The 27,951-nt window shown below is 47.1% G+C and overlaps 1 protein-coding gene and 1 long non-coding RNA gene across 10 annotated transcripts in view; both read right to left on the bottom strand.

The window, feature by feature from the left end:
- Positions 1 to 9,900: 9,900 nt before the first annotated feature.
- Positions 9,901 to 27,951, bottom strand: part of UXS1 (UDP-glucuronate decarboxylase 1) — a 94,980-nt gene continuing 76,929 nt past the window's right edge. For all 9 annotated transcript variants that reach the window (XM_005864881.2, XM_014538525.1, XM_014538524.1 and 6 more), the window contains 6 exons: positions 22,347 to 22,466; positions 18,235 to 18,278; positions 14,584 to 14,644; positions 13,585 to 13,642; positions 12,380 to 12,483; positions 9,901 to 10,700 (listed from right to left, as the gene is read on the bottom strand). In XM_005864881.2, coding sequence (XP_005864943.1) covers positions 10,569 to 10,700; positions 12,380 to 12,483; positions 13,585 to 13,642; positions 14,584 to 14,644; positions 18,235 to 18,278; positions 22,347 to 22,466 — 519 coding nt within the window. In that variant the 3' untranslated portion in view covers positions 9,901 to 10,568. The remainder of the gene's footprint in view (positions 10,701 to 12,379; positions 12,484 to 13,584; positions 13,643 to 14,583; positions 14,645 to 18,234; positions 18,279 to 22,346; positions 22,467 to 27,951) is intronic.
- LOC106725859 lies at positions 23,217 to 23,943 on the bottom strand. The gene is made up of 3 exons (XR_001361858.1): positions 23,459 to 23,943; positions 23,342 to 23,416; positions 23,217 to 23,308 (listed from the first exon to the last, which is right to left on the bottom strand). It is a non-coding gene; the product is annotated as an uncharacterized LOC106725859 (long non-coding RNA).

A 27,951-nucleotide genomic window follows, 5' to 3' on the forward strand; every position in this document is an offset into this window, starting at 1 on the left:
TTAGAGACCAGCGCGATTGCCCATTCAGGGGCAGACCAGTAAATTAAGGTTCCAGGAAGCCTTGCTTACAGCAAAGCCGATACTTTTCTAGTAGTTTAGTGACCTCCTGCTTCTCCCGTCTGGCTGCAGCAATCAGGAAAAACCAGGGAAGTACAGCGGAGAACTGGGATTTTGAAAGAACTGTCTTTTCATTGGGAGTACATTCTTGTGAATAACTAACACACCTGGTGTAGGACAGCCTGGGGAGAGGGCAGAGGACCCCACGGTGGCCGCGGCTGCCACCACCAGGTTTAAAAGGAACTCAGAAGCAGCTGAGTGAGAGGCGGTGGAGCGGCTGTGACAAGGTGGGAAAGCCTGTTACAGGTGATGTGCACCGGGGTGCATGTGCTGTAATCCAGAGCTGGTTTCGTTGTTGTAATTGAGCTCTCTCATCCTATTCTCTTCTGATTTCCAGTTCATTCTCTCTTTCTGCTGCAAAACAAACTGCATGAAAATAAACCAGAAGTGTGAGAGGAACATGGGAAGAATCCATTATTGAAAAAGCCAGAAAGCTGATAGGACTGCTAAGCAGGTCCTCACTGTGCTGACAACAGGTGGCTCTTACCTCCTGCCTTTGATTGGTGAAGCTGGGAGTAAAGAATTTGATTAATAGTCTGTCCATGACCTTACCAGTTGGCCAGCTGACTCAGACAAGATTCTGTTCTGGGAAGTAATAAAAAAATCATTATCTTCATTTTCTCCTCACATCTCTATTACATCACTGCAACCTCACCATCACCTTATAAAGTAGGAAAACCAGGTATCAAGGCCTTTACCCATATCTTTTTTACTATCTTCAATAACACGTTTTTACTTCATTGATGCTTAATGAAATTCCATTTTTAGTAATTACCATTTATCCCCATTTAAACTTTTACAATGCCCATTAAATTTCTCCACTACTTAAGAATAATCTTTCAAATTCAAGGTTTGTCAGAAAGATAGCAGAGGTCAGATCATGATATAGCTGAAATATTTAACAGGATTTGATTTTTCAGCATCACTTGATATGATCATGAGATGTTTTTTGTGTTCCTTTTTTTAAAAAAATTAAAACATTTTTAATTACAGTTTATAGTCAATATTTTATATTAGTTTTAGGTGTACAGCATCGTGGTTAGACAATCATGTTCCCCTGATATTTCCAGTAACCAACTGGTACCATACATAGTTATTACACTATTTTTGACTATATTTCCTACTTTACCCCCCAGATCATGAGATGTTTTTCTTTATGGTGAATTATACTGATCAAGATTTAAAATGCTGAACCAGCCTTGCATCCCTGGAATAAACCCCACTTGCTCATGGCATATTCAGATGACCCTTAAACACCACAGGGTGCAACTGCGCAGGTTCACTTGTATTTGGATTTTTTTCAATAAATATGTACAGTATCGTAAATGTATTTTTTCTTCCTTTTGATTTTCTTAACATTTTCTTTTCTCTAGCTTACTTTATTCTAAGAATACAGTGTATAGTACATACAACATACAAAATATGTTGTCAGTAAGGCTTCTGGACAACAGTATTTAAGTTTTGGGAGAGTCAAAAGTTATAGGTGAATTTTTAACTGCATTGGGGGGTGGGGGTAGTCAGTGCCCCTAACCCCTGTGTTGTTCAAGGTTCAACTATAGTTCCTTTTATCTATTATTAAATTCAATTTGCTGACATTTTTATTTAAAACTAGTGCCCCAGTGCACAGATTCATGCACATTGAAAGGAAGTTAATTAGATGTTGGCCGGCAGGGCAGGACTGGGCAAGATGGGCCAGACACGCCCTGGAGCCAACTTCCCATGGTCCCTCCTCAGCAGCTGCACCTGCCGCCAGCTGCACCTGGGGCGGTGCCACAGCTCAAAGGCCATCTGCAGAGTGAGCAGGGTCCCTCCAGCAGGTGGGGTCGCTTGGTCTGGCCTGAGGGGATCAGGCCGAAACTGGCTCTCTGACATTCCCCGAGGGGTCCTGGATTGTGAGAAGGCAGTTCTCGGGTGATGCTCCCGAGAATTGGGCTCCCTCCTCTCTGGTTCTGTGGTGCATCACCTGAGAACTGCTGCTGCCAAGTCACCACAGCTCAGCAGCTCCTGCATTTAGCATCTGACCCCTGGTGGTCAGTGTGCATTATAGCTACTGATTGGAGCGTCTGCCCCTGGTGGTCATTGTGCATCATAGCTACTGGTCGGATGGTCACTTAGCTTTTTCCTTTTATATATATAGATATTTACATCTACATCATGTGGGATATTGGTCTGTAATTCTTTATTTATTTTTTTAATTTTTTAATTCTTTTTTTTTAAATGTCTTTGTCTGGTTTTGATGTCAGGCTAATACTGGCTTCATAAAATAAATTAGGAAGTGTTCCTTCTTCTTCTAGTTTCTGGCAGAGAGTGTATAGAATTCATGTGCCTGGTAGAATTCTCCAGGGAATCCTAATGGGTATGAAGATTTTTTTTTTCAGTCAAAATTTTAGATGATAAATTGTTTCTTATAAGGCTATTTCAGATTATGGATTTCATATTGGGTAAGTTGTGGTAGTTTACACTTTTCTAGGAATTGATCTATTTCATGTAAGCTGTCAAATGTATGTACAAAGTTATACCTAGTGTTTCCTTATGATCCTTTTGATGTAAGTGAATCACTTGTTTCACTCCTAGTATTGGTTATGTCTTCTGTTTTTATTTATCATTCTTGCTGGAAGTCTGAATTTTATTGATATTTTCAAAGCCTTGTAGACAGCATATAGGTAGGCCATTAAAAAAAAACAAACCTACTCTGCCAATCCATCTCTTAACTGGTATCATTAGACCATTTACATTTAATGTAATTATTATGTTAATGTTTAAATCTGCCATTTTACTTTTTGTTTTCTGCTTGTCTTTTTAATTTTTTAATTTTATGTTTTTCCTGGGATTTAAACATTTTTTAAAATTCTATTTGTGCATTTGGGTATGTCTCTTTGTATAGCTTTTCTAGTGGTTGCTCTAGATACTATACACACACACACACACACACACACACACACACACACACTTGTCAGATTTACTTGTGACAACTTTTACCATTTGGGGTAAAATGTGTGGAAACCTTACCTCCTTTCACCCTCCATCATTTATAATACAGTTGCCTTATTATATTTCCTTTACATTGAAAATAATGAGTGTTTTAATGTTTGCCTCAACCATCAAATATAATTTAGAAAACTTAAGAAAAACCAATTACATTTACTCATATTTTTGCTCTTTCCATGTTCCTTCTTCCTTCCTGACCTTCCAAGTTTATATCTCTTACAGATTCTTTTTGTCTAGAGAGTTTTACTTTACTCACTCTTTTCGGATAGGTCTTCTGGTGAAAACTTCTCCTAATTTTCCTTCATAGGAGAATGACTTGATTTTCTCTTCATTTCAGAAGGGTACTTTCACTGCATATAGAATTCCTTTCAGTCTTTGAAAAATGTGCCACTGAGTTCTGGCCTCCATGGTTTCTGATGAGAAGCCTGTTGCCATTCTCATTGCTTTGCTCCTGAAGGAAATGTTTCATTTCCCTCTTGCTGCTTTAGAGACTTTTTGCCCTTTGCTTTAGTGTTCAGTGTGACTATGCTGTGCCTTGGTGTGGTTTTCTTTGGGTTTACCTACTTGGTGTTCACTTAGCTTTTTGAATCTGGTTTATGTTGTTTTGTCAAATTTAGAAAATTGTCAGCCCCTTTTTCTTATATTTTTTCAGCTCCACCATCTCTCTCCTCACTCGGGACTCCAATGACATGACAGATGTTTTTAATTTTTTTCATTTTTTGCTATAGTTCCACCTATCGCTAAAGTTTTCATTTTCTTTTTCAGTCTATGTTCTCTCTGTTGATTAAGCTGGGTAATTTCTATTGCTTTATCTTCAAGTTCATGGATTCTTTCTTTTGTCCTCTCCACTCTTGTTAAATTCATCCACAGTGTTTTTTATTTTGGTGCACATTAGAATTTCTGGGTGCTGGCTTCTCCAGCTCCAAGTCTGGGATATCTGAAGCAAAAAGAAAACCCAGGAAACTCACCACTTGTATGAGTTTGCTAGAGCTGCCATAACAAAATACTACAGACTATCTTGCCTAAATAACTGAAAATATTGTCTCATAGTTCCAGAGGCTAAAAGACCAAGGTCTAGGTGTCGATAGGTGAGGCGTCTCTCTGTGGCTTGCAGATGGCTACCTTTTACCAGTAGCTGTATCCTTACATGGTTTTTGCTCTTCACATCCACATGAATGTTGTCTAAATTTCCTCCTTATAAGTCAGATTGTACTAGGACCTACTCAAAATACCTCATTTTAAACTTTAATAACCTCTTTTTTTCCCATTCCAATTTTTTTCAATTACAACTTACATTCAATATTATTTTGTATTAGTTTCAGGTGTACAGCATGGTAGTTAGATAATCATATACTTTACAATGGATTCCCCGATATTCGTAGTACCTAACTGGCACCATACATAGTTACTACAATATTATTGACTATATTTCCTATACTGTACTTTTCATCCCATGACTTTGTAACTACAAATCTGTACTTCTCAATCCCTTCTCTTTTTTCACCCAGCCTCCCACACCTCTCCCCTCTGTCAACCATCAGTCCGTTCTGTGTTTATGACTGTTCCTGGTTTGTTTGCTTATTTCGTTCTTTAGATTCTACATATAAGTGAAGTCATATGGTATTAGTCTTTCTCTGACTGACGTACTTCACTTAGTATAATACCCATGGTAGGATTCCGTACTTTTTATTCGGCTGAGTAATATTCCATTGTATATATGTACCACTGCTTTTTTTTATCCATTCACCTACTGATGGACACTTGAGGTGCTCCCTTATCTTGGCTATTATAAATGTCTCAATGAACATAGGGGTGCATATTTTCTTTTGAGTTAGGGTTTTGAATTTCTTCTGATATATTTACAGAAATGGAATCACTGTCATAAGGCAGTTCCATTAAAAAATATATTATCTTTATTGATTTCAGAGAGGGAGAGATAGAAACATAAATGAGAGAGAATCATTGATTGGCTGCCTCCTGCATGTCTCCTACTGGGGATAAGCCCGCAACCCAGGCATGTGCCCTTGACCGGAATCAAACCTGAGACCCTTCAGTCCGCAGGCTGACACTCTATCCACTGAGCCAACCAGCTAGGGCGGCAGTTCCATTTTTAATTTTTTGAGATATTTCCATAACTGTTTTCCACCTTGGCTGCACCAGTCTTCATTCTCATTAACAGTGCAAGAGGATTCCCTATTCTCCACATCCTTGCCAACACTTGTTGTTTTATCTTTATTTTAAAAATATGTTTTTATTGATTTCAGAGAGGAGGAGAGAGAGCTAGAAACATCAATAATGAGAGAGGATCATTGACCAGCTGCCTCCTGCATGCCCCACACTGGGGATCTAGCCCGCAACTTGGGCATGTGCCCTGACCAGGAATCAAAACATGACCTCATAGGTTGAGGCTTAACCACTGAGCCATGCTGGTGGCTCTGTTGTTTTATTGATGATAGCCATTCTGACAGGTGTGAGGTGATATCTCATTGTGGTTTTAATTTGCATTTCTCTGATAATTAGTGATGTTGAGCATCCTTCAATGTCTATTGGCCATCTGTATATCTTCTTTGGAGATGTGTCTATTCAGGTCCTCTGTACATTTTTAAATGATTGTTTTATTGTTGTTGAGTTGTATGAGTTCTTTATAAATCTTGGATATTAACCCCTTATCAGATGTGTCATTAGCGATTATCTTCCCCCATTTAGAAAATTGTCTTTCCCTTTGTTGGTTTCTTTTGCTGTGCAAAACCTTTGTAGTTCAATACAGTCCCATTTATTTTGTTCTCGTTCCCCTTGCCTAAGGAACTGTATCAAAAACAATACTACTAAAGAGAAATGTCAAAGATTTTATTGCCTATGTTTTCTCCTAATTGTATGGTTTCCAGTCTTACATTTAAGTCTTTAATCCATTTTAAGTTTATTGCATATGGTGTAAGAAGGTGGTCGTTTTTGCATGGATCTGTCCAACTTTTCTCTATTTCTGTTCCATTGATCTGTATGTTTTTATGTCAGTACCATGCTGTTTTGATTACTATGGCCTTATAGCATTAGTTTGGTATCAGGTAACATGATTCCTCCAACTTTGTTCTTCTTTCTCAAGATTACTGTGGCTATTCAGGATCTCTTGTAGTTCCATATACATTTTTGGATTATTTGTTCTAGTTCTGTGAAATATGTCTGGTATTTTGATAGGAATTGCATTGAATCTATAGATTGCTTTGGGTAGTGTGTACATTTTAACAATATTAATTCTTCCTTTCCATAAGCATAGTATATGCTTCAATTTCGTTGTATCTTCTACAATTTTTCTTTGGTGTCTTACAATTTTCCAAGTACAGGTATTTTACCATTTTGGTCAAAATTTTTTTCTAGGTGTGTGTGTTTTATTTATTTATTTTTAATGCAATTGTAAATTGGATTGTTTCCAGTTTCCTTTTTGGACAGTGCATAACAATGCAATAGGTTTTTGATATTTATTTTGTATCCTGCTACTTTACTGAATCCATTTATCAGTCCTAGTAATTTTTTTTTTTTGGTGGAATCTTCAGGGTTCTCTATATACAATATCATGTCATCTGCGAATAATGAGTTTTACTTCTTCCTTTCCAATTTGGATGCCTTTTATTTCTTCTTGTAACTTAATAACCTCTTTAAATGTCCTACCTCCAAATATGACTACATTCTGAGGTTCTAAGGATTAGGAGTCCAACATGTGAATTTTGGGAGAACACAAGTCAGTCCATAACACCACTAGATCCTTCCTTGGGTCCTAAGGTCCCAGATGGTCTTCCTTTTTTCAACCTACTTTCAGAGTCTCCTTATGCTTGTTTTATATTTAACTAGAGGCCCTTTGCACGAAAATTTGTTTAAGAGTAGGCCTTCCTTCCCCCGGCTGTCGGCACCAGCTTCCCTCTGGCACCTGGGACCCAGGCTGGCTTCCCTCCGGCTCCGGCTCCATCAGGAAGAACATCTGGAATGACGTCCGGTCTAATTAGCATACTACCCTTTTATTATTATAGGTGTCCAGAACTTTACATTGTACTTGATAGGAAAAAATAGCAAAACTATGTCCACTTCATTTTCTTGAAAACAGAAGTATCTTCCTTGCATTTTTATTTTAGTTTCTTTAAAAACTGACCTCCCATGATTGGTAGATGGGAGTCAGTTATTTGACATTTGCATGCTGGGTCTTTGTACCATCACATTCGTTTTACTTAAAATAAAATGTATAAAAATTACAGAAACACCAAATTCAAAATATACTAAACAGTAAGAGTTTTAAAAAACATTAAGGTTCTTGAACAAACCCATTAACCAACAGGTAAGGATCTTGGGAACTCATCACTCGGTCATATTTGCTAAAAAGCAGAACAAAGGAAAAAAATCAGTAACTCTTCTTAGATACACTGAGAAGTGAAGTCAAAAGGCAAACTTCTTTCCCTCAAATTGGGAGGACTGACAGGCAAATACAGAGAATTACAACTCACTGGATTAGCAACCTCCATGTGATCGAGTGCTAGGGTCCAAAAATCTGAAGTATAACTGACGAATTGTGGGAGGCTTAGTGTGGCCAAGTCCGAGTTTAAAAATCCAGGGGGAGCCAGTCAAAGGGGGACCTCAAAATTTTGAGCTTCACCTCCAGGAGTTCAACTGGGTTCTCATAGTGAAGAGCGGAGAAAAATCTCGTTGCTTCTGGCATCAGGAAGGAAAAAGGAGCTACTTTGAACTGCATCAGAGCACTTTGTTCTTTATAGCAAGGCTGCCCTAGGACAGTGGTCGGCAAATTCATTAGTCAACAGAGCCAAATATCAACAGTACAACGATTGAAATTTCTTTTGAGAGCCAAATTTTTTAAACTTAAACTACACAGGTAGGTACATTGTTATTAACTTAATTAGGGTACTCCTAAGGCTTAGGAAGAGCCACACTCAAGGGGCCAAAGAGCCGCATGTGGCTCGCGAGCCACAGTTTGCCGACCACGGCCCTAGGAGAAACTAGTTCATCAATCTAACCTGCTGGATTTATATCAGAGCCTACGAGTTAATCAATCTAACCTGCTGGGGTTATATTATAGCCTTTCCCCTCCCCTGGGGAAAGGGAAATGAGATAGCCCCCTAAAGGGTGAAAAAAATTAGATTTTTTGATAAAGCAAATCACTGCTCTTTTCCTTCCCACAGCACAGCCGTAGATATAAATGACACTTATTCCCCAATGTGGCTAAGCTACAAACAGAATACAGGGAAGTTTTTAAAGGAGATAAAACAGATGGGTAAATCTCAATAATTGGAACAAAGCCCTATTGGGGTCTTTGAAGCAATGTGCATCCCACCCCCGAGAAGCTGTAGTAGCAGTCTCAGGGTAACGCTATTTTTCAATTCTCTACCAAAGGTAGCAATCAACTACCGAGAAAGTCTAGGCAAAGCACACAGATCACTTTAATATGCAAATTGAAACCCTGAAACTCACAGCTCCTTGACCCCAGGAAATCACTGAGGGCCACCCAGATTTCCCTGGCTCTCTTATGAGACCAAATTTAACTCTTATGAGACCAACATAACTTCTAGGTTAAGAACTAAGTCAAGCTCACACATAACTAAGACTCTACCAGGACTCATGCAGTAGCAATGGTATAGGAGTCTACGTGGGGTCTGTGGGCTAGACTCAGTATCCACAAGAGTGCAGTTGAAATCTAGGCTCCCTCAATACCACTTTCCTGTCTCCCTGGGATGTTCATATGCTTAATTCGAAGTTTTCATTATTTCCCTGGATGTATTACCCCTTCCCTGAGTGTGACTTATTACACATAACCACTCCTCACCCACTTCTTCCTTGTTCCCTGAATTTTTTAAAAATCATGGGGGGGCGGGATGTCTTAAGAATGAAATTCAAGGGTGTGTCCTAGAATTAGCAAGTAACAAGGTAGGAGAACTCTGGACCCTGTAGCTCTCCCAAACAGCACCACACAGTTTAGCCCCACACACCTCCGTCCGTCTACACTCAGTCTTCAATGTACGGGTCACCATTAGTAGCTTCCAAACTAGCTTCTAATTTCTATTCATCTCTGTTCAATAAACAGAGCACCGCTTAGTTCTGGCCAAAAGAATGACAAAAATAAGAAATCATCCTTGAATTCTCTTTTCCCCCCTCATACCACATCCAATCTAGCACTGACTTTTGTTCTAGAATCTTGCGGGAAATTGAGCATGACAAATAAAACCAAAACTTCCTTGGCCTGGCACCAGATTCTGATTGAAAAACATCTCCAACTAAAAAATTATTCCCCGGTGACTTTGAAGGACAGGCACACTCCTGGTGAGGTATGGAAAAGGGCATTCTGGCCAAATGCCTGGTGCTTTCACCTCCTTGGTGCTGGTTCCATCCCGCGCAGAGCCTACTGACGGTGTTGCTTTAACTTACGGTGCTGTTCTTTCTTTTGTTTTAAAAGGAATACAAAAATAAAAACTAAATCCTGAAAGAATTCTTAAGGAAAGGAAAAGCTCTCCAAGTGTTCACTCAATGAGTCCAGTTCACAGGCACTTCTTTTTCTCCATCTGGTCTTGTTGCCAGAAAAGGACACACAGTGATTCTACCCCTGGTAAGAGCTAAAGATACCTCCATGCAGCAGTTAATATATTCAAACTCAACCCAAGGGGCATACAAAAGTTTCCAATATCCACTCATCAAATTATATATATATACCAACATAAATGTTTACAGAGTTTTTAAAATTAAATTTTCCAACATTTTTCTGAGCAATCCAACAATGAAAGCAGAAAGCCAGCCAACCTTTAAAAGTGAGTTTCAATATTTTATTAAAATAGCATATTTAACCACTGTTAACCAATACCTTAACTTTGTCCCCCACCCTACCTCATCCCAAATACGCAGCACAACACAGTAGTGATTTCAAATATCCGACAGAAATAGTTCAAAGTCAAGTTTGCAACTCAAATCTGGACCTTGGAAAAATTCTGAACTGAAAGAAACATAAAGCTCTCAGACAGAATTCTTCATCCACCAAAGAAGAAATGCCAGGGCCACCCCGACAGCACTGCTCGCTCGTTCTTTGCTTTATGTATAGTATCACGTCTCACGTATAGGTCCCACTTTTATAAATAAAATCGGCATTTTTCACCCCATTAAATGTTCCTTTTCAGCTTCACAAAGAAACCAGTAAATAAAACTGTCAACGACAGTCATGACGTTTGCTCTCACAGCAAGATAAAAAACTTGAAAATACGCAGAGATGCTATTTTACATAAAAAGACAGATTTTAAAAAGTGCAAGGCAAAATTTGCAGGTTTTTGAGGGGAGTTTTTAGGCACATCCATTTCTTTAAAGCAAGCTTCAGAATAAAATTCCAGTTTGTTCTTCATGACACCTGTGTAAGTCTCTTTAAGAAAAAAGAAAAAGTACATCTCATCAGTGTGAAACAGGGCGTCTCCGTCCCGAGAGTGAGGTGCTCAGTTATGGCGCGTCCGTCCTTTCTTTATTCTGGCGGGCTTTGGTTTGGGGATGTACTGGTTATTTGCCTGGTACTCGAGTTCTTTCCGGAAGTAGTGAATTGCTTTGTTTAAACCTTCTTCCAGTGGGACCTGTTTAAAGGGAAAGCGAGAATGAGAGATGAGGTGGCGACTGAACAAGACAGTCTCAGGCTTCACAGGAAGGAAGTGACGACTTGAGGTCACAGCACAGGTGTGGGTCACAAGGGAGACGCCATCTTTGCAAAGGGCCCTTTAGATGTCCTGGGAAACCTGACAGATTATATACTCCAGGCTGACATAAAAAGAATGAACTCTAAACCCCCAGAGATCTGGACGACTTCCTGCGTTCGGCAGCTCCTCCAGTTGGAATCAGTCACAAAGGTCGCTTTTAGAACAACGCACACTCGCCCCCCCCTACCATGGAGGGAAGATGCTCTGGAAGCACTTGTATCCGATCACATACCTCATCCTCACCGACACTGACCCTCTGCATTTTCACCCCCCTGACCTAAGGGGCTGACTCTGAGAGGGACCTTATAAAAAGCAATCTTAACCTAGAGCAGCCCTTCAGCAAACAGGAAATGGAAATCAAATCAGCTGCCCATTAAAAGAACAAAGGAGAAGTGGGAGGGAGCACTGCCCAGGGGCCAGAAACTGGGGAGTAGGATATGCCTGTTAACTTGGTGGCAATGGTTTCATGTCAAAACTTATAATCGTATAGTTTAAATATGACCGTTTGCTGTATGCCAATCTCATCAAACTGTTAGAAACAGACACATAGGGAATATTAAGTTGGATTTGACTAAAGCTTCTTTGGACAAGATCTTTCAACAATTTTCTTATGAATTAAACTACTAGTAGAAAGAGAAACTAGCAGTAGGTGACTTATGTTCTAAGAATGCTATATTATACTTCACTCCAGACAAATAAAAGTACCCCTGTATACACACTTCACATAAGTTATGAGCCACAGTTACTATGTAGTGAATGTGCATCTGACTTTATTCAAGGCCTTTTGCTTAAAACAGGCTCTACTTAGAAAGGGACCAACGACAAATTCCTTCTGAACATGAAGGCCTGTGCTCGCTGTTCCTTGTTTTGTACAGCTGGTCCTGTTACACAGTAGACTTCGTTAAGTCTGGGCGTAATCATAGTTTCATTTCATTCTGCAGATTTCTGTGCCTTCAGCTGATCACTAAGACTGTAGATCACAGGATACAATACGGACAGGGCGGATATTCTCACACCTCTTTAAGGTTCAACATTTTGCCTTCTACTCAGAGTTCCCTAGACCGCTGAAGGGTAGCAGAACATGCCGCCCCAAAACATGTCTGTAGGAGTTCAGGACATGCCCCCCCAGATCTGCCACTCTGGCACGCTGCTGGGTCTGAGCTGTAGGCACTTGAAAAACAGAAATGCAGGGAGAGGCTTCCTCTGAGCTTCCCTTATCCGCCTAAGATAAACCCTCCACAAAAGAACTCAGTTGTCAAAAATCCTTCCCAAAGAGTTTCATCAACTAGGAAGGATGGATACATTATAGGAGAGGACACTAAAGCTGTCAGCCGATAAATGTTGTCACAAACTATCAGTAATCTCCCATCTATTCTTCTAAGGGCTCATTCAACTTTCTTAGGTCATTTACTCTCCCCTAAAAGGCCTACATCCCCCCTCTTCTTTCCCTATAAAGACAGTATTTAAGCCTGAATTTTAAATCACATCCTTGATTACTCATTTCATTTTCCCCTCGTATCTCCCATGGATCTACGAGAGACACACGGGTCCCCACTTACCACAGGCTCCCACCCGAGCATCAGCTTCGCTTTTTTGATGTCTGGTTTTCTTTTCTGCGGGTCATCTTGAGCTTCGGAGAGAAACTGAATTTCACTTCCACTACCTGAGTTGTTTTAAAAAAGAAAAGGTAGGAGAGCATCACCAACCTCCAGGGATGTGGCGTTTCACTACACATCAAATGACTAGTACAGGCTGGGTGACGCATCTCATGGAGTCCTTCAGCCGCCTGCGGGACTGTGCTTCTGTCCCCACAAGAGCTTGGCGATGGGCAGGCTACTCTGCCGCTACAGGCCTGAGTGAAACTTGAGGGCCTGCTCCCAGGCAGACCACCCACCATCAGCTAGCATGGCAGGTGTGCCCACCAAGCACGACTCCAAAAGGCAAATGTGGTATGTGGTCACATGCGTGTGCAGGGAACTATGACCCTGCTGCCCCCACTGAGCACCGGTCATGCCCTGGACTAGGCCTTCGCCCAGAGTTAGGGGGGTCTTTAACTCACTTAACCGCAGAGTGCTGGGGGAATGACCCTGGGCCAGCTCCAGGCTGATGCCTAACAAAGACCTGGGCACTTACGTGCCTGCAGGAGCGAGACCTGAGCAACACTAAGATGTCTAGCAACCCCGCTGGAGAGGCCGCGAGCAGGACAGAGAGCCTGGCTTGTTCAGCATCCTTGCTGGACCCAGACCCTGCTGGCCGCCGGAACAAAGCCACACCAGGGAGCCCCAGCCAGGCCTGCACAAGAAACCTGCTCGGGGGCCAGCCTCTTCGCAGAATCTTGGGCAAATGATACGGTTGCTGCTTCAGCCCGTGTGGTCTGGGGTGTGTCACACAGCTACCCACAGAAACAGGTGGTTACACTGTGGCCCACTTGGATTTTGGGTCCGCACCTCTCCAGTGTCTGAAATCAAACACCTGTCATCTGTGCAGAGGGAGCTACCATCTCCAGGTCTCCACTGGGCACTATACTTCCCGCTCACGTACACCTGCAATTACAAAGGGGGAACAAAACCCACCTCCTTCCCCACCCCGTGGTCTCCATCTTCCCATTTCTTAAAGAAGCAGAAAACAATTAAGTGCTCCTGATAAAGGTCTGCATTTTATCCACCTCAATTAGCTTCTATCAAGCACACATTTCCAGACCAGGTGTCTTGACTGACAGGAAAGTGCAGGCGCTTTCACCCAGGAACGTGTGTGCCCTACTTACCCACAAGGTCTTTAATTAACTGGGCAAATTCTAGGATGGTGTGTTCTTCTGGGTTCCCCTACGGAAGAAAGGGGTCTGGTTATAAGTGTAACTGCATCGGCCGAGGCCGGGACCACCACCCACACACGTGCAGCGTCAGTGCTCCACGGAGAACTCAGGGCCCTCCTGTCAGGGCCATCAGCAGAAGCAGGACACCCTGAGTGCGGGACAGTCTACACGGGACACCTTGCGTGGGAACGAGATGGAAAACCCGTTCAGCAGACAGCGACTGAAGGGTCAAAGGAGCCAGCTGATAGGAATGTTGCTTGGAAGAGCTGGAGAGGAGTTGGGGGTGTGACCTTGCCCTTCAACCTTAGAAGGCTACCACACCGCGAGGCAGCACGCAGAGGAGGCAGGCTAGCAAATGGGCATCCAGGGAATGAGATTTTAGTCCTAAATATAAGGAAAAACTTCCTGTCGGCCAGAACTAACCACAGACAGAACACATTCCTTTTGAGAAGCAAGCCCACTGGCACTGAATGTGTTCAGGGCCCGGACAATGACCTTTCAACCCCCCAACACAGAGGTGCTGGACTCAGGAAGTGACAAAGGAGAAGCACACAGGTGGTCTGTGCGGCTGAAACACAGGCCCCTGGAACCTTCGCCACCTCCCGCCACCCCTCCAGCTCTCACACCTGATCTGGTCAGGCCTCTCGGCGCCTGCATGTTAAATGCTGCGAGAGGACGCACCAGGACATGTCCATCTGCCAGTCCCAAAACGCTCCACCCAGTTCAGGTGCACAGCTGGCTCAGTCTCATTACACTACGCTTCCATGCCTTGCAGACATGTACTTCTTTGTCATCTCTTACTGTCTTACTTTGTGGGTTTTCATCTCTAGGACCCAGCAAGCAGTGAACACGCCTGCCCTGAGTGTCACAGCTCATCAAGCCAAGCCTGGTGCTTCTCATGGCTCACAGAGGAGCCTGGCGGCTCTGAGATGGGGAGGGGGGTGCACTCACCAGGTTGACGGGGCTGCTGACGTTGCTGTTCATGAGGACCACCAGGCCGTTCACCAGGTCGCTAGGAGAGAAGGGAGGCTGCTCAGGTGCCTAGTGCTGAGCACGCAGGCGCGGAGCATCAGGACACAGCCACCTCCCGGAAGGACACCAAAACCCAATGGAAAGGTGGATGTCACACTGAAATCCTGCACTCTGGGGCGTGGAGAGCGCCAGAGCGCCCGGGGGGAAACGACAGGACACCCGGGCTGCTCTCCAGGGGCTGCTCTCCTGGGAAGGTGCAGACGGCTGAACAGGAGGAAGCTGAGTGATGGGGGCTGAGTGCTTTACTTCTATCAATTTCTGAAACCCTTTCACAATTACGAAATAAAAATAAATAAAATAGGCACATGCCCAGAAACAACGGGGTTGATACAAGTTTCTGCTGAAAGTGCATGGGACCTGTGCACCCAGGGAGCTGGCCCATGGGAAAGTAGATGATTAAAAACAGTGAGACCCACTGGAATGAAAGCCCTCCGTGTGGAGTTCCCACCTGGCAAAGCACAGGGAAAGCAGACACCGAGCGTGGAAATAACGGAGCTGCTCCGGACTCCCTGAATGTTCAGCTCACCCCACCCCACCCCACTCCACACACCTCTGTGAAACAGAGGTATCTGGATGTTTCAAATAACTCGTCATCCACTGGCCATGAAGGGGAAATAAGTAAGCAGATTTTCGCTTACCAATGTTTGTTTCTTATTTTCAGAAGTTTTAAAGTGTGGCTCTGCTAAAAACAAAAAGTTACTTTGTAAAAATGACACCTCGCTGCTCTACACCAATGTTTCTTCAACGCTGCTACGCGTTAGACCACTGGTGGTCCGTGAGGTCCGAAAGGTTGGCGACCGCTGCCTCAGACGACTCTGAAGTTCTGGTGATCCAAATGTGGTCTGTTTGAAACTCTCCCTCCTCCATCGTCACCAGAAAGGAGAGGTTACTGTGGCCAACTTCCAAAAGAAAACCTGCTTTTGCTTTCCTTTCATTGAAAACATTTTTTGGTGGGGTATTTAGTAAACAATTTTCTGGGTTTTTGTTTAAGGCAAATGGGTATTTTGTATGAAGATGCCTGAAGTCCGTTCTGTTCTCCCAGCTTCCAGCACTGATGCCAGCTACAGCTGACTTGGGAGAATCTTTTCTAGAAACTGACAAAAAGTCACCTCGTCACCATGGCAGTGCAGCCGTGGGCAAACTACGGCCCGCGGGCCGGATCCGGCCCGTTTGAAATGAATAAAACTAAAAAAAAAAAAGACCGTACCCTTTTATGTAATGATGTTTACTTTGAATTTATATTAGTTCACACAAACACTCCACCCATGCTTTTGTTCCGGCCCTCCGGTCCAGTTTAAGAACCCATTGTGGCCCTCGAGTCAAAAAGTTTGCCCACCCCTGGTTAGTGCCTCACAGCACACTCTCTTGTGGCGTACATCCCACAAGTTCATAAAATGACGTTCAAGCTGCCATTCAGCAGTCCCCAACTGTTTTTAATACTGCAACTGGGGAGGGAGGACCTTATTAAGCTGGAAGATGACTGTTCTGCAATCCAGCTCACTGGGGGAGTGCAGGGCAGGTCATGCATCTTTTATGTTAATAACTGTCAATTTTTAAATTCAAAATTGCATGGATCACTCTCATTTAACCTGAAGCTCAGCTCTTTAAAAGTGTCATTTTGACAAAGCAACTCTAAAAAACTCCAGAGCAAGCCTTGGCTGTGCGGATGAGGATGTGCCCTGACCGTGCGGGCGTCAACCCCTTCTGCAGGGTGTCAGTGCCTGTGCCCGACCTCTGGACCCGGAGTGCTGTGGCCGTGACGCCCAGAGACGGCTGGGTTAGTACAGTAACTGCAGACTCAGACACTGTGCACTTCTAACTGTGCAGCAAAAAGATTCTAAGTCAGAAACAGCTTTTTCAAAATCGCAGAACTCTGGTAAGTGAACTCTCTCAGCTGAGTCCTGAATAACCGAGAGTGGAAGTCAGGAAAGCCCTCTGCCGGTGTGTCAAGTCACGAGGCCTCATCATCTCGGCCTCTACTGACACGAGATGCAGAGATGTCCAGCGGAGGGAGCGTAAGTGACGACGCAGTATTATGATGAAAGCGCTTCGGGAAAGGGTTGTCAGTCACATTTCCAGGGAAACTTCCAAGACCTGTCCTCAGATTGTTCGCTGGTGTCTGAGGACGACCGCGTGTGTGAGCCGTGCCCATCAGAGCAGGCCAGGCAGCATGTCCCAAGCTGGATGGTATGCGACACTTGCATCACTAAATTCTTAAATCACTTTAATCCCTAGCAAGTACCTGAAGCTATTTTCAGTGATTTTGTATCTCATGCCTTGGAATAATGAGAGTAGTAAGAAGTTTGGGTTCTGAAGGACCTCCCTTGTACCCTGCATTTCTCACTAACATTCACAAGGTGCCACAGCTGGAGAAGCGCGGGGAACACTGACGAGGAGGCTTCAGGAAAGTCAGTGTAACTGGAGCCTGCTAGATCCCGCAGGAGGGGTGAACATACTGTTACGAAAGGATGGTACTCAATACACAGAAGTCCAATGAACACATTGCAGACCAGTGGTTTTATTGCTAGCTTTACCCAGTGGCCAGGTAAGTTTCTATTGAACGAGTACAAAAAACGTTTTACATAAATGTTATAGGCACGCTTTAAAATTAAATACCCATTGCATTTTGAAGTTATTTATTACATGTTCTTACAAGCTAATATCTTTTTAAAGTATGATACTTTGTAAAGCACTGTGTATTATGAAGCGAGATTCTCGTGATCTGTCTGCAATGTGTTAATATGGTCACGGTACAGAAATATGACTCTACCCTGGACCCTCACATAATCAGACAAGTCTATGTGACCACGCTGGCTGAGGGCAGGGCGGGGGGCTGCCCAGACTGCACCCCACTGCCACCTAGTCACCGCTACAGCAAACTGGGACGGCCTCAAGGCACCAGGAATCACACTTGCTGGCTGAGAGGCATTCCAGGGTTTGCATGGGAAGTGAAAATACCTTGAATCTTACAATTTAGGATACCACGGATTGACAGGGGATTCCCAGGAACTGCCACCCGGGAGAGGGCCTGAGTCTATGGAATTGTTCACATGGTGACTCTTCTCTCAGAACCAAAACTGCATTTTAAATCAGTCGCCGACGGAACTGACCAACAAAATCCCCACACCAAGAGGACAAGGAAAATCACCGTGTGAGGCTGTGGACCAAGTGCTTAAATGTATTTCAGGCAACAACACGGCGGCAGCAAGACACTGCCTCACCCCTGCCTCAGTGAGGACAATCTCATCCACCCAGAATGCCATGTTTAAAGTGGGTCAGATTCTCGGGTCTGTGGGTTTGCTGGATGATCAAAGCCAAATCTTAAGTTGGCCTGAACTAAACTCAACTGGCCTCCGGTTAAGCAAGTTTACCTACGAGACGCTAGGTGGCAGCAAGGGGCTAGCACAGAGGAGTCCTAAGTCGGGAGCAGGCAGGCACACTTTCCGCTTCCCATGGGTGTGGAAGAACTTTCATGGAGTGGAGCTGCCGCTGGAGCCGCGAGGAAGGCTACTTATAACAGACACCGCCCATCAGGCCTGCACCAGCTCCCAGCTGGCCCCGCTGTCTTACCTGACGTACTGGAAGGCCCTGGTCTGTGACCCAGATCCGTACACCTAGGAGGAAACAGACAGTTAGGCCTCGTGTGGGTGCTTCAACACTGCCCAACAGTGAGAAGGGGGCAGAAATATGTATGCATGTGTGTATTCACACGCATGAAGTTCTTCCTCAAAAGACATCCTCGGAAGGCGTCCCCTGTCATCAGGCCTGTGACGTGCCAGGGAGTATGTCAGGTTCTGGGACAGGAGCCAGCAGGCGAGAAACCTGCATGCACACAGCACTCAGGCCGCCCACCTAGTCCTCCACTGGGCTGCCCGTCCGGAAGCTGGGCTCGGTCAGGCCAGGACACAGAGCCTCTGCCAGGACCCAGCGTAGGTGTGTTTACAACTAGTTCCTAGGTCATCCCAATTGTGGCCAAGGCTGAGAATCACCCAGGCGACTCTGGGTAGAGCCAGAGGAGGTGGGGGGGAGGGGGTCTCACGCTCCGTTCCTGTCCACTGGATGCTGCCATGTCTCTGCCTCGCACCTGCTTTGCACCTGGCACAGTGCTCCTCACATCAGGGACCAGCTCGGATGCCACTTTCTTGGGACACCGCCTCTGGCTCATTCTCAGGAGAGAAGTCCCTGCTCTGCTCTTTCTGGGACACTCCTCCGCTAATCGATTCATACCAATTTCCCCGGCTGAGCTCCCTGGGCCAGCAATCGGGGCCAACCCACCTTTGCCCCACTACAGCCCAGCACAGCGAAGAGCTCAGTGAATGTGGGCAAAACAACAAGGCCTGGGAACTAAGCACTGTGTGCAGGTCACAGCAGCCTGGTCACTCAGGGGTTCCCAGACGGAGTCAGGCCGCTGCGCACAGGCCAGGGGGAGCACCCGCGGGAGAGCACAGGGAGCACGGCACCACCCCACGCCGGGCCTCCAGTGCCTAAGCGCTTCTCATCTGTGCATGGACGAAGGGCCCAAGTTAGGAGTCACTTACAGACCAAGGTATCCATATGAGGAGTAAATAAAATGCTAACTTTGGACTGGTCTTAGAAGTATGCTTCCCCATAATTTCCTTTGGAAAAAGCAAGGGTTTTAAAATGACAGAGACCCAGGTTCAAACCCTATGTCTGCCCCACGTGGGCTGTCCTGGGAAAACCACCTCAGTGAAGCTCTCTCCTCACCTGCAACCTAAACAAACACAGCCAGGCGGCACAGCAGAATCAACCCTGCTCTGACGGCATTTGCATGTTTCCATGTTTTAACTGAACTGCGAACTAAAGTCTCTTCAAGATAAGCTTAAAGCTCAATAAGCAGCTCCCGTGTGTGACTCACACAACTTGGCAATAAGCAGACAGGCAGCGTGTTTCACCGTGCCCCGCAGGTACTGCAGACAGGCAGCGTGTTTCACCGTGTCCCGCAGGTACTGCAGACAGGCATGCGTGTTTCACCGTGTCCCGCAGGTACTGCAGACAGGCAGCGTGTTTCACCGTGCCCCGCAGGTACTGCAGACAGGCATGCGTGTTTCACCGTGCCCCACAGGTACTGCAGAAGGCTGCCTGCTCGGATTGCGCTCCACTGCCCTGCACCTTTACACACTGTAGGTATGTGGCACCCTGAACATCTATCAGTGCCATTCCCAACAGCATCGGCTCACTGTGTCTGTTACAAACTTTTTCTTTATCATTATATGTTCCAGTTATCTGTAATAGTGATTTTTTTTTTGTAATCTTCACCTGAGGATATGATTTTAATGATTTTTAAAGACAGAAGAAGGGAGGGAAAGAGGGAAGGAGGGAAAGAGAGAGAAATATCGACCGGCTGTCTTCCACATGTGTTCCTACCGGGGATCTAACCCACGACCCAGGTATGTGCCCTGACGGAGAATTGAACCTGCAACCCTTTGGTGCACAGGACGATGCTCCAAGCAACTGAGCCACTGGCCAGTGATCTTCGAAGTTAATATTGTGACAGGAAACAGGCACGTTCTGAAAGGCCCTGGGGACCCTGCGCCTGCCAGGAGGTGTCAAGAGACCACCTGCAGTCCTGGCGGCAGCCGCGTCCAGCTCCCGCGGGCACACAGGCTGGAGCTCCCGACTTCTCATCTGAGGCTCCCTCTGGCTGCTGGGTCGAGAGTGTTTAAGGGCCACAGCAATAAAATGGGAGCCGGAGGAGGCATGGACCAGGGCAGTGGGAGAAGAGGTGAGAAGGCGCCTGGATCCACTTAGGGCAAGGCCACTAGGGTGTGCGGTGGGTCCCACATGGTGTGAGGGAGAGAAGACTGAGTGTGCGTGACCAGTGTGCCTGTCCTCAGACACCAACGCAGACAGAGCTGGTGCGTACTGAGCGTGGAGGGGAGGCGGCGCGCTGGGGTGTCCACACCTCGAGCTGGGGTCTGAGTTCACCTCTTCCCTACAATGTGTTAAACAAAACTCACCTGGAAAAGCCACATCATTTTTTGGTTCTAATTTGGCAAAGCTTTTGGTTCTAAATTGGTGGCGGTACAGCAAACACACCTAAGAACGGTGATCAAGAGCGGAGACTCTGGGTTCAAACACAGCTGCCAACATTTGGCCACGTAGGCTTGGGCACCTTATCTAATCTCTGTGCTGCTATTTCCCCATCTGGAAACCAGGCACAGTAAGTCGCCTGCACCCCAGGGATCTGTTGTGAGCACTAAATGAATTAACAGGTAAAGATCAAAGAACAGACACAGTAACTGACTCTATTAGTAGACAGCAGAGAAAGGAAGACGGACGAATGGACAGATGGATTCGTATGTCCATACAGCCATATTCCCCCAGGAACACACTTAGCTGACAAGCAAACGGCCCTGCAGAACTTTCGGAGTCCCACCAAGCACTGAGCTCTCACAGAGCTTCAGAGTGAAGAGTAAAGAAATGGAGGTGGGAAAGCAGGGAGAGGATTGGGAAAGGCAGGAGGAAAGAGAAGCAGGAAGAGGAGAGAGGAGGGAACTGAGGATTTGGCAAAACCGGAGCACCTCTTCCTACAATGTGTTAAACAAAACTCACCTGGAAAAGCCACATCATTTTTTTGGTTCTAATTTGGCAAAGCTTTTGGTTCTAAATTGGTGGCGGTACAGCAAACACACCTAAGAACGGTGATCAAGAGCGGAGACTCTGGGTTCAAACACAGCTGCCAACATTTGGCCACGTAGGCTTGGGCACCTTATCTAATCTCTGTGCTGCTATTTCCCCATCTGGAAACCAGGCACAGTAAGTCGCCTGCACCCCAGGGATCTGTTGTGAGCACTAAATGAATTAACAGGTAAAGATCAAAGAACAGACACAGTAACTGACTCTATTAGTAGACAGCAGAGAAAGGAAGACGGACGAATGGACAGATGGATTCGTATGTCCATACAGCCATATTCCCCCAGGAACACACTTAGCTGACAAGCAAACGGCCCTGCAGAACTTTCGGAGTCCCACCAAGCACTGAGCTCTCACAGAGCTTCAGAGTGAAGAGTAAAGAAATGGAGGTGGGAAAGCAGGGAGAGGATTGGGAAAGGCAGGAGGAAAGAGAAGCAGGAAGAGGAGAGAGGAGGGAACTGAGGATTTGGCAAAACCGGAGAAAACCACCCTAACTTAACCAGCAAACCCCTGGCCCAGCAGGCTGAGGGGGTGTCTGAGGGCATTGAGCAGCAGGGCCTCCTCCTTGCCACACACTCGGACCACTGACCCCAACCCACCAGGTGGCCCCAGGCTCGAAGCTTCCCGGGTGGAGAGACCCTGTCAGAGAAAAGTGCCCAAACCAACCAGACAAATGTCCATTTCTCGGCCACCTGAGCGGCCCCTGAGCACAGACACAACCCTGGCTATAGCCAGTGGGACAAGCAAGCATCTGGGAAGGTCTTTGCAGGCAGGCCGGCACAGCAGACAGGCCCCGAGGCCTGGGCAGTGTGGACCACGCCCGCGGCCCATGCTCCATGTTCTCGGCAGGCTTAGAAAGCAAGGTGACCCAGGTCACACTGGTCATCCCTCTCCCGGATCCTATGCATGCGCCTTCCCTCCCAGCCACTAGGGGTGCCGGGACGTACAGAAACCCCAAGCAGCAGTGTCAGGACCCTGACCCCTGACCCCTGACCCAGCGCGCACTCATCACTTGAGCAGGCACCTACCGTGAGCGGCTCCCCCTGGAGCGCCTGCAGGATGAAGTTGCTGACCACCCGCCCGTCGTTCATGTGCATGCGTGGCCCAAAGGTGTTGAAGATCCTGGCCACTCGCACTTCGACGCCCTCCTGGAACAGGGAGCAGAGGGAGATGGCTTAGCTCCACGGCTGCTGGGAGGCTTTGCATGCCCAGTGCCCTGCACATAAACATGTCAGAAACGGTCTGCTTTTCACTCCAAGTGAAAATGGCTGTTTTGTTTTTATCACGTGCAGTGTGCTTGAAGTACACACACTTGAAGACTACACAGTCACACCAAAGAAAGTCAGACATATCCCACATCTCATCCACGGCCGCAGTGTGAACACTCTCTTTGGGCACCTGCACCATGAAGCCTGTGTTGCCCTCAGCACAAGCCCAGTGATACTTAAGTGCTGCTATTGTCACTACTGGTTGAAATAGTTTTTCCTTCTCTTATTTTACCACCTTATACCTGGCACAAGCTGGGAGCCAAACAGACCCTTAGCTAATGAGGCTGTGCAGCACAGAATTCCACCCCAGGAGAGTGAGCTAAAAGCAATCAGCTGCAGGGTCCCAAGGGCCCACGTCAGACCTCAAAGAGGCTGGAGCCCCCCGGCTGGCCACCTGCCCATAGCGCCTCACCTATGTCCCACCCACTGGCCACCTGCCCATAGCGCCTCACCTATGTCCCACCCACTGGCCACCTGCCCATAGTGCCTCACCTATGTCCCACCCACACTGGCCACCTGCCCATAGCACCTCACCTATGTCCCACCCACTGGCCACATCTGCCCACAGCACCTCACCTATGCCCCACCCACTGGCCAGCACATGTAGAAGCAGCACACATCTGCCCACAGCGCCTCACCTATGTCCCACCCACTGGCCACATCTGCCCATAGCGCCTCACCTATGCCCCACCCACTGGCCACATCTGCCCACAGCGCCTCACCTATGTCCCACCCAGCTGCCCACAGCGCCTCACCTATGTCCCACCCACTGGCCACATCTGCCCACAGCGCCTCACCTATGTCCCACCCAGCTGCCCACAGCGCCTCACCTATGTCCCACCCACTGGCCACATCTGCCCACAGCGCCTCACCCAGGTCCCTGGTGTGCTGCTTCTACATGTGCTGAGACAGGACATGGTTGGGAATGATGGACCCAGCACACAGTTAACTTTTAGGAACCCAAGTTTCCTAAAAGGGTCCCAAGGGCCCACTATATTTCTGCGAACTCCTCCAGCAATACATAATAATTAAAACACTTTCACATGGCTTTTCAGATTCTTAGGACTGAGCTGTTATACTTGGTCTAGGAATTTGAAATCAGCCCTTTTCTCTACTGAACAGAGAATATTTCAAAAAATATGGGGGAAGGGAGGAAGGAGGCAGGGACAGAGGTGTTGAACTCAACAGAAAATAACTCAGAAGAATCGACTTGTGTTTCATTGTTAAGATGAGGAAAGAATCAGAAGGGGATAAATGTGGCTTCATTCTAGGAAGAGACCAGAAAAACAGTCACATCCACATGCTTGGCAGGAGGGTCAATGGGCTTATAAGGGTTGCAGCAAATGCAACACTTCCGTCCTCGGCCTTCCTTTTCCTCAGGCACGTTCCAGAACACGGCTCCTTAAAAGCAGAGTTCTGCAGACACCACCTGGCCACCCATAAGGGAGCTGCTTGTTTTGACTGTCCCATTTGGATCGTCACCTCAGGTAGCACAGGACAACGCCTGGGACAGGTGCAGCTGCAGAGATGGTCACATGATTTTTCAACAACTCTGGCTCTCAAGCCCAGTGTGCACCAAGACTAGCTCCATATTAAGTCTCACTTTCCAAATCAAATCAGCACAAACCCAGGCTCCCCCAGTTGAGCCCTGCTCCCCGCTCGTGCACTGGCTCTTCCTATGCAGCGTCAGGACAGAGGCACCGGTGCCGCCGCGTGCAGCTCATTAGCCACCTGACACGCAGCCCCTGGGGTTCCTCCTGCGGTGCCCTGTGCAGGATGGTGGAGAGTCAGCAGGCACCCACGTGCTGCTGAGGGAGGTTGTGTGGTGGCACCCACATCCTGGAGGAAGGTACAATTACTCCCCATCTGAGGAAAGGCCAGTGACCCAAAGCCTGCTTCCCAGGGTAGAAAACCAGGCACCATGTCTCTTTTAAGGAGACCCTCCTCTGAAGGACCAGTGAGCAACACAAGCTGACTTGCACTCAGCACCCCACTTGCCAGGGAGTCTGCTGACTACTAAGCGGTGCATGTTTCACCCCGGCGAGGAGGAGGGCCTGTGCCACACGGCCGGACAGGGGCTGGTTTCACTGTGCCCATGGTCTTGTCCGAGGTGGGGTGACTCAGTCACTCACTCACTCACTCATGTCTCCAAGCCTCAAGAGGTTTATCAAGGGCCAGCATAACTCCGCCAGAGTGAGTCACCCGACATAACAGCAGTGGGCCAGCATCTGAGGCACACACAGGGAGCAGCGTCTGGAATGCCTGGGGGAGCCCCGAGGCCCGGGGAGGTCTTGGCCCTCACCAGCTGCACATTCCTGGGAAGGCACTTGAGATGCCCAGATTTCAGATCGTTAATCTCTGGAATGGGAACAGTAATATCCATCTACCGAGTTTAAAGAAAACACACAAATCTGCTTTGAAACGGCCATCATTCCTGTCTATTTCCAAGTGACAGCTCTAAACCTGGTATCTACCCTTGAACTTTGACCTCTTTCTTTGATTATTAAATCTTGGTGCAATGGGAACCCCATGTAAAGTATCTCAGAAACATTTCCACCAGGAGCCCAGGAGCCCTTTAATGCCTGGGGGTGGGAAACAGTGGACTGGGGTACTATACAACCCCAGATGGGAAAGGGGCATCCGAATGCCTCTTTTCTGCATCTGACTCAGCCGGAGGGGTGAGGGGCTGGGGAGGCAGGTGGTGCAATGAAGGGACAGGGCTTCCTCTCTCCCCAACAACTCCAGGGACAGAGATGTTACCAGCAGGGATTCAACAGTCTCCTACAGTTCCCCTATGTGGCCATTGCCTGGCAAGCCTGCTTCAGCCCTGAAGACACAGTGTGACTGTGGTCACTATCTTCACTGACGGAAGGTGCGGGGTGGGACAGAGAAGCAGCGCGCAGGGAGAGCGGCGCTCACAGGAGAGGACCGCCCTCCACTGTGTGGACAGCCTGTCCTGAGAGAGGCCCCCGGGCATCTCTACCTGTGGGGACAGGACAGAACTAATGGGAAGGTACTCCCAGGCCAGCAGGCCAACTCTCTGACACTTTCTTAGTCTTCCTCAGGCCCCTCAGAAGGACAGAGCCACGCAGCCCTGAGGCAGAAGCACCCACATCTGATGGGCTCTGCTCCCCACCTGGGCAGGAAGAGGCCCTCACAGAATGCAGAGCTCCCTTTGCTGAGCAAGGCTCTGGGGCATGCAATTCCCACTTGGTGTCCTGGAAGAAAGAGGCCACACCTGTCAGGGACAGCAGCACCTGTCTGCCTAGCAATCTCCCCCAACAGCCCTGCTTCGCTGGGTCGTAACCACCTGGCCTGAGTGTTGCTACACAGCAGGCTAAGCTCACGTCCCGGCCAGGAGGGCACACTTCCTAGGAGGGCAGCAGGCACGGAGGGCGGGTGCCCAGCTAGCAGGCAGCAGAGCTGGGCAGGTCCAGGCCACAAGGGTCTGACCCCAGGGTGTGAATGCTACCAAAAGAACCCTTGACTTTTTTCAGCTGCTTGCTGAGTGCTTTTTAAAAACTAAAATATAAGGAACATACCGACTGTGTTACTTTTTAAGTATTTTGATGCCTGAGAGTAAAACAAAGCCACTTCCTCAGACACGGGCTAGATGACCATCAGTGCTTGTGCCTCTGCTCTGCTGGTCTGGTGTTATGAATGGCGGCCTGTTTGCTGACCCTGCCCAGTGGGTGGGCCACACATCTGCAACATCAGGCTCTGCAGGGCGGTGAGCTGGCCACACCCACCGGAGAAGTCCCCACATTTACAAACCCACCACACCCAGTGCACACAGAGCCACCATTTAATGCCTCTCTGACAAGTTAAAAGTATTCACAAAAGATGCTGTGCCCTTGCCCTGACCTGTTTGGCTCAGTGGATAGAGCGTCTGTGCCCTTGATCTCACTTCCATCTCACCCATCCCCTGAAGGAAACCCAAGGGAGTGTCTCTCTGTGTCTCTAAGATGGACACGTGCCATAGACTTTTTTTTCTGGGAAATCAAATTCTATTTTGAATACATTAGCACATTCCATTAAGAGAGACTCAGAAGAGAATTCTTTGGAAAAGAGAAACTATACAAAGATTATTCCTACTTGTATTTAACTTGTTTATATTCTCAATCCTTATATTGATTCAGAGAAAAATATATCCACATACCATCTGGGAGAGAAAACAATGATTTATACTTAAAAGTGGATATGTCATTATGTATTAAAAAATAACTTATGAAACAATTAAAACATGCCAAAGACATAGAACCCCACCAGATTCATTCTTCTTTCGGGTTATTTTTTTTTTTTTACATTAGTCCACAGGTAGTTTTGAATTTTCCCCTAAAAGCTGCTGTCCTGGAAGGGTGTGCACGAGCTGGGAGGCGATGCTAGCTGCTGCAGCTCCCGCCACAGCCTCCCTGCCCTGCGGAGCAGTGGTGATTCGAGCAGTGTGTAGCCTGGACCCGTCCTGAGTGTCACTACCTCACTGTGCATCAAAGGAACCCGGTGCCCTTGGACTCAGAGCTGCATCTCCTCCCGCTGGCCCAGCTTCCTCACCCACGATGGCCCGCCAGCACGGCAGGAAAAGGGGAGGAACACACCCTGAGGGCTGCCAGGCCTGGTTGAAGCTCTGCTTATAGGCCTGGGAGCTGGAAACAAGTTTTAGGGCCCACTCTTCCATCTGTAAAATGGGTGGCCCACATCCACCTCAAAGGGGCTGCGGGAATGAGGGGAGAATAAACTGACTGAGCCCTGACACAGGCCGAGCCTAACAGAGACCAGCCCATTTGGCAGGCACACTGTGACCTTGGCCAGGGGTGTGTCTTTTCCGTCCATTCAGCCATCAGCTGTTAGGGTCTCCTGTGTGATGAGACATGTCACACATTCCACAGAGCATCATCCTTCCCGTGAGTGCGTCCTTCACAAGGACCCCGCTGAGCAGGGGCACTCAGCCACAGACAGCTGTCCACACGGGGGCTTCCGATGGGCACATTACTTCAGTTTCCAGGGCAATGCCACCTGTGCCATTCATCTCCTGAGACCCATGTGAGCAGAAGTGTAAATGCTGACAGTCCAGAGTGATACAGGTGCTATGCTCCGGAGCTCACCAACCGATGACATGGCTGACAGTGTTAATCTGCATGAAATGCGGGCCCTGCCAGCACTCAGAGGTGTATTCCAGTTCCTGGCATACAGTCAGTGCTCAGCAAACACTGGCTATCTATATATATAAAAAAGCCAAGCGACCGGAGTGACGGAATGACCAGAATGACTGGTCGCTATGATGTGCACTGTGGCAGCCAACTTGCCCAATCGGGTCTCCGATTGGACCCCCCCAACCTCCTGCAGCCATCCCCCCCGGCCGACCCAG

This window comes from Myotis brandtii, unplaced genomic scaffold, assembly GCF_000412655.1.
Source record: "Myotis brandtii unplaced genomic scaffold, ASM41265v1 scaffold1920, whole genome shotgun sequence".
Classification (NCBI taxonomy): Eukaryota; Metazoa; Chordata; class Mammalia; order Chiroptera; family Vespertilionidae; genus Myotis; species Myotis brandtii.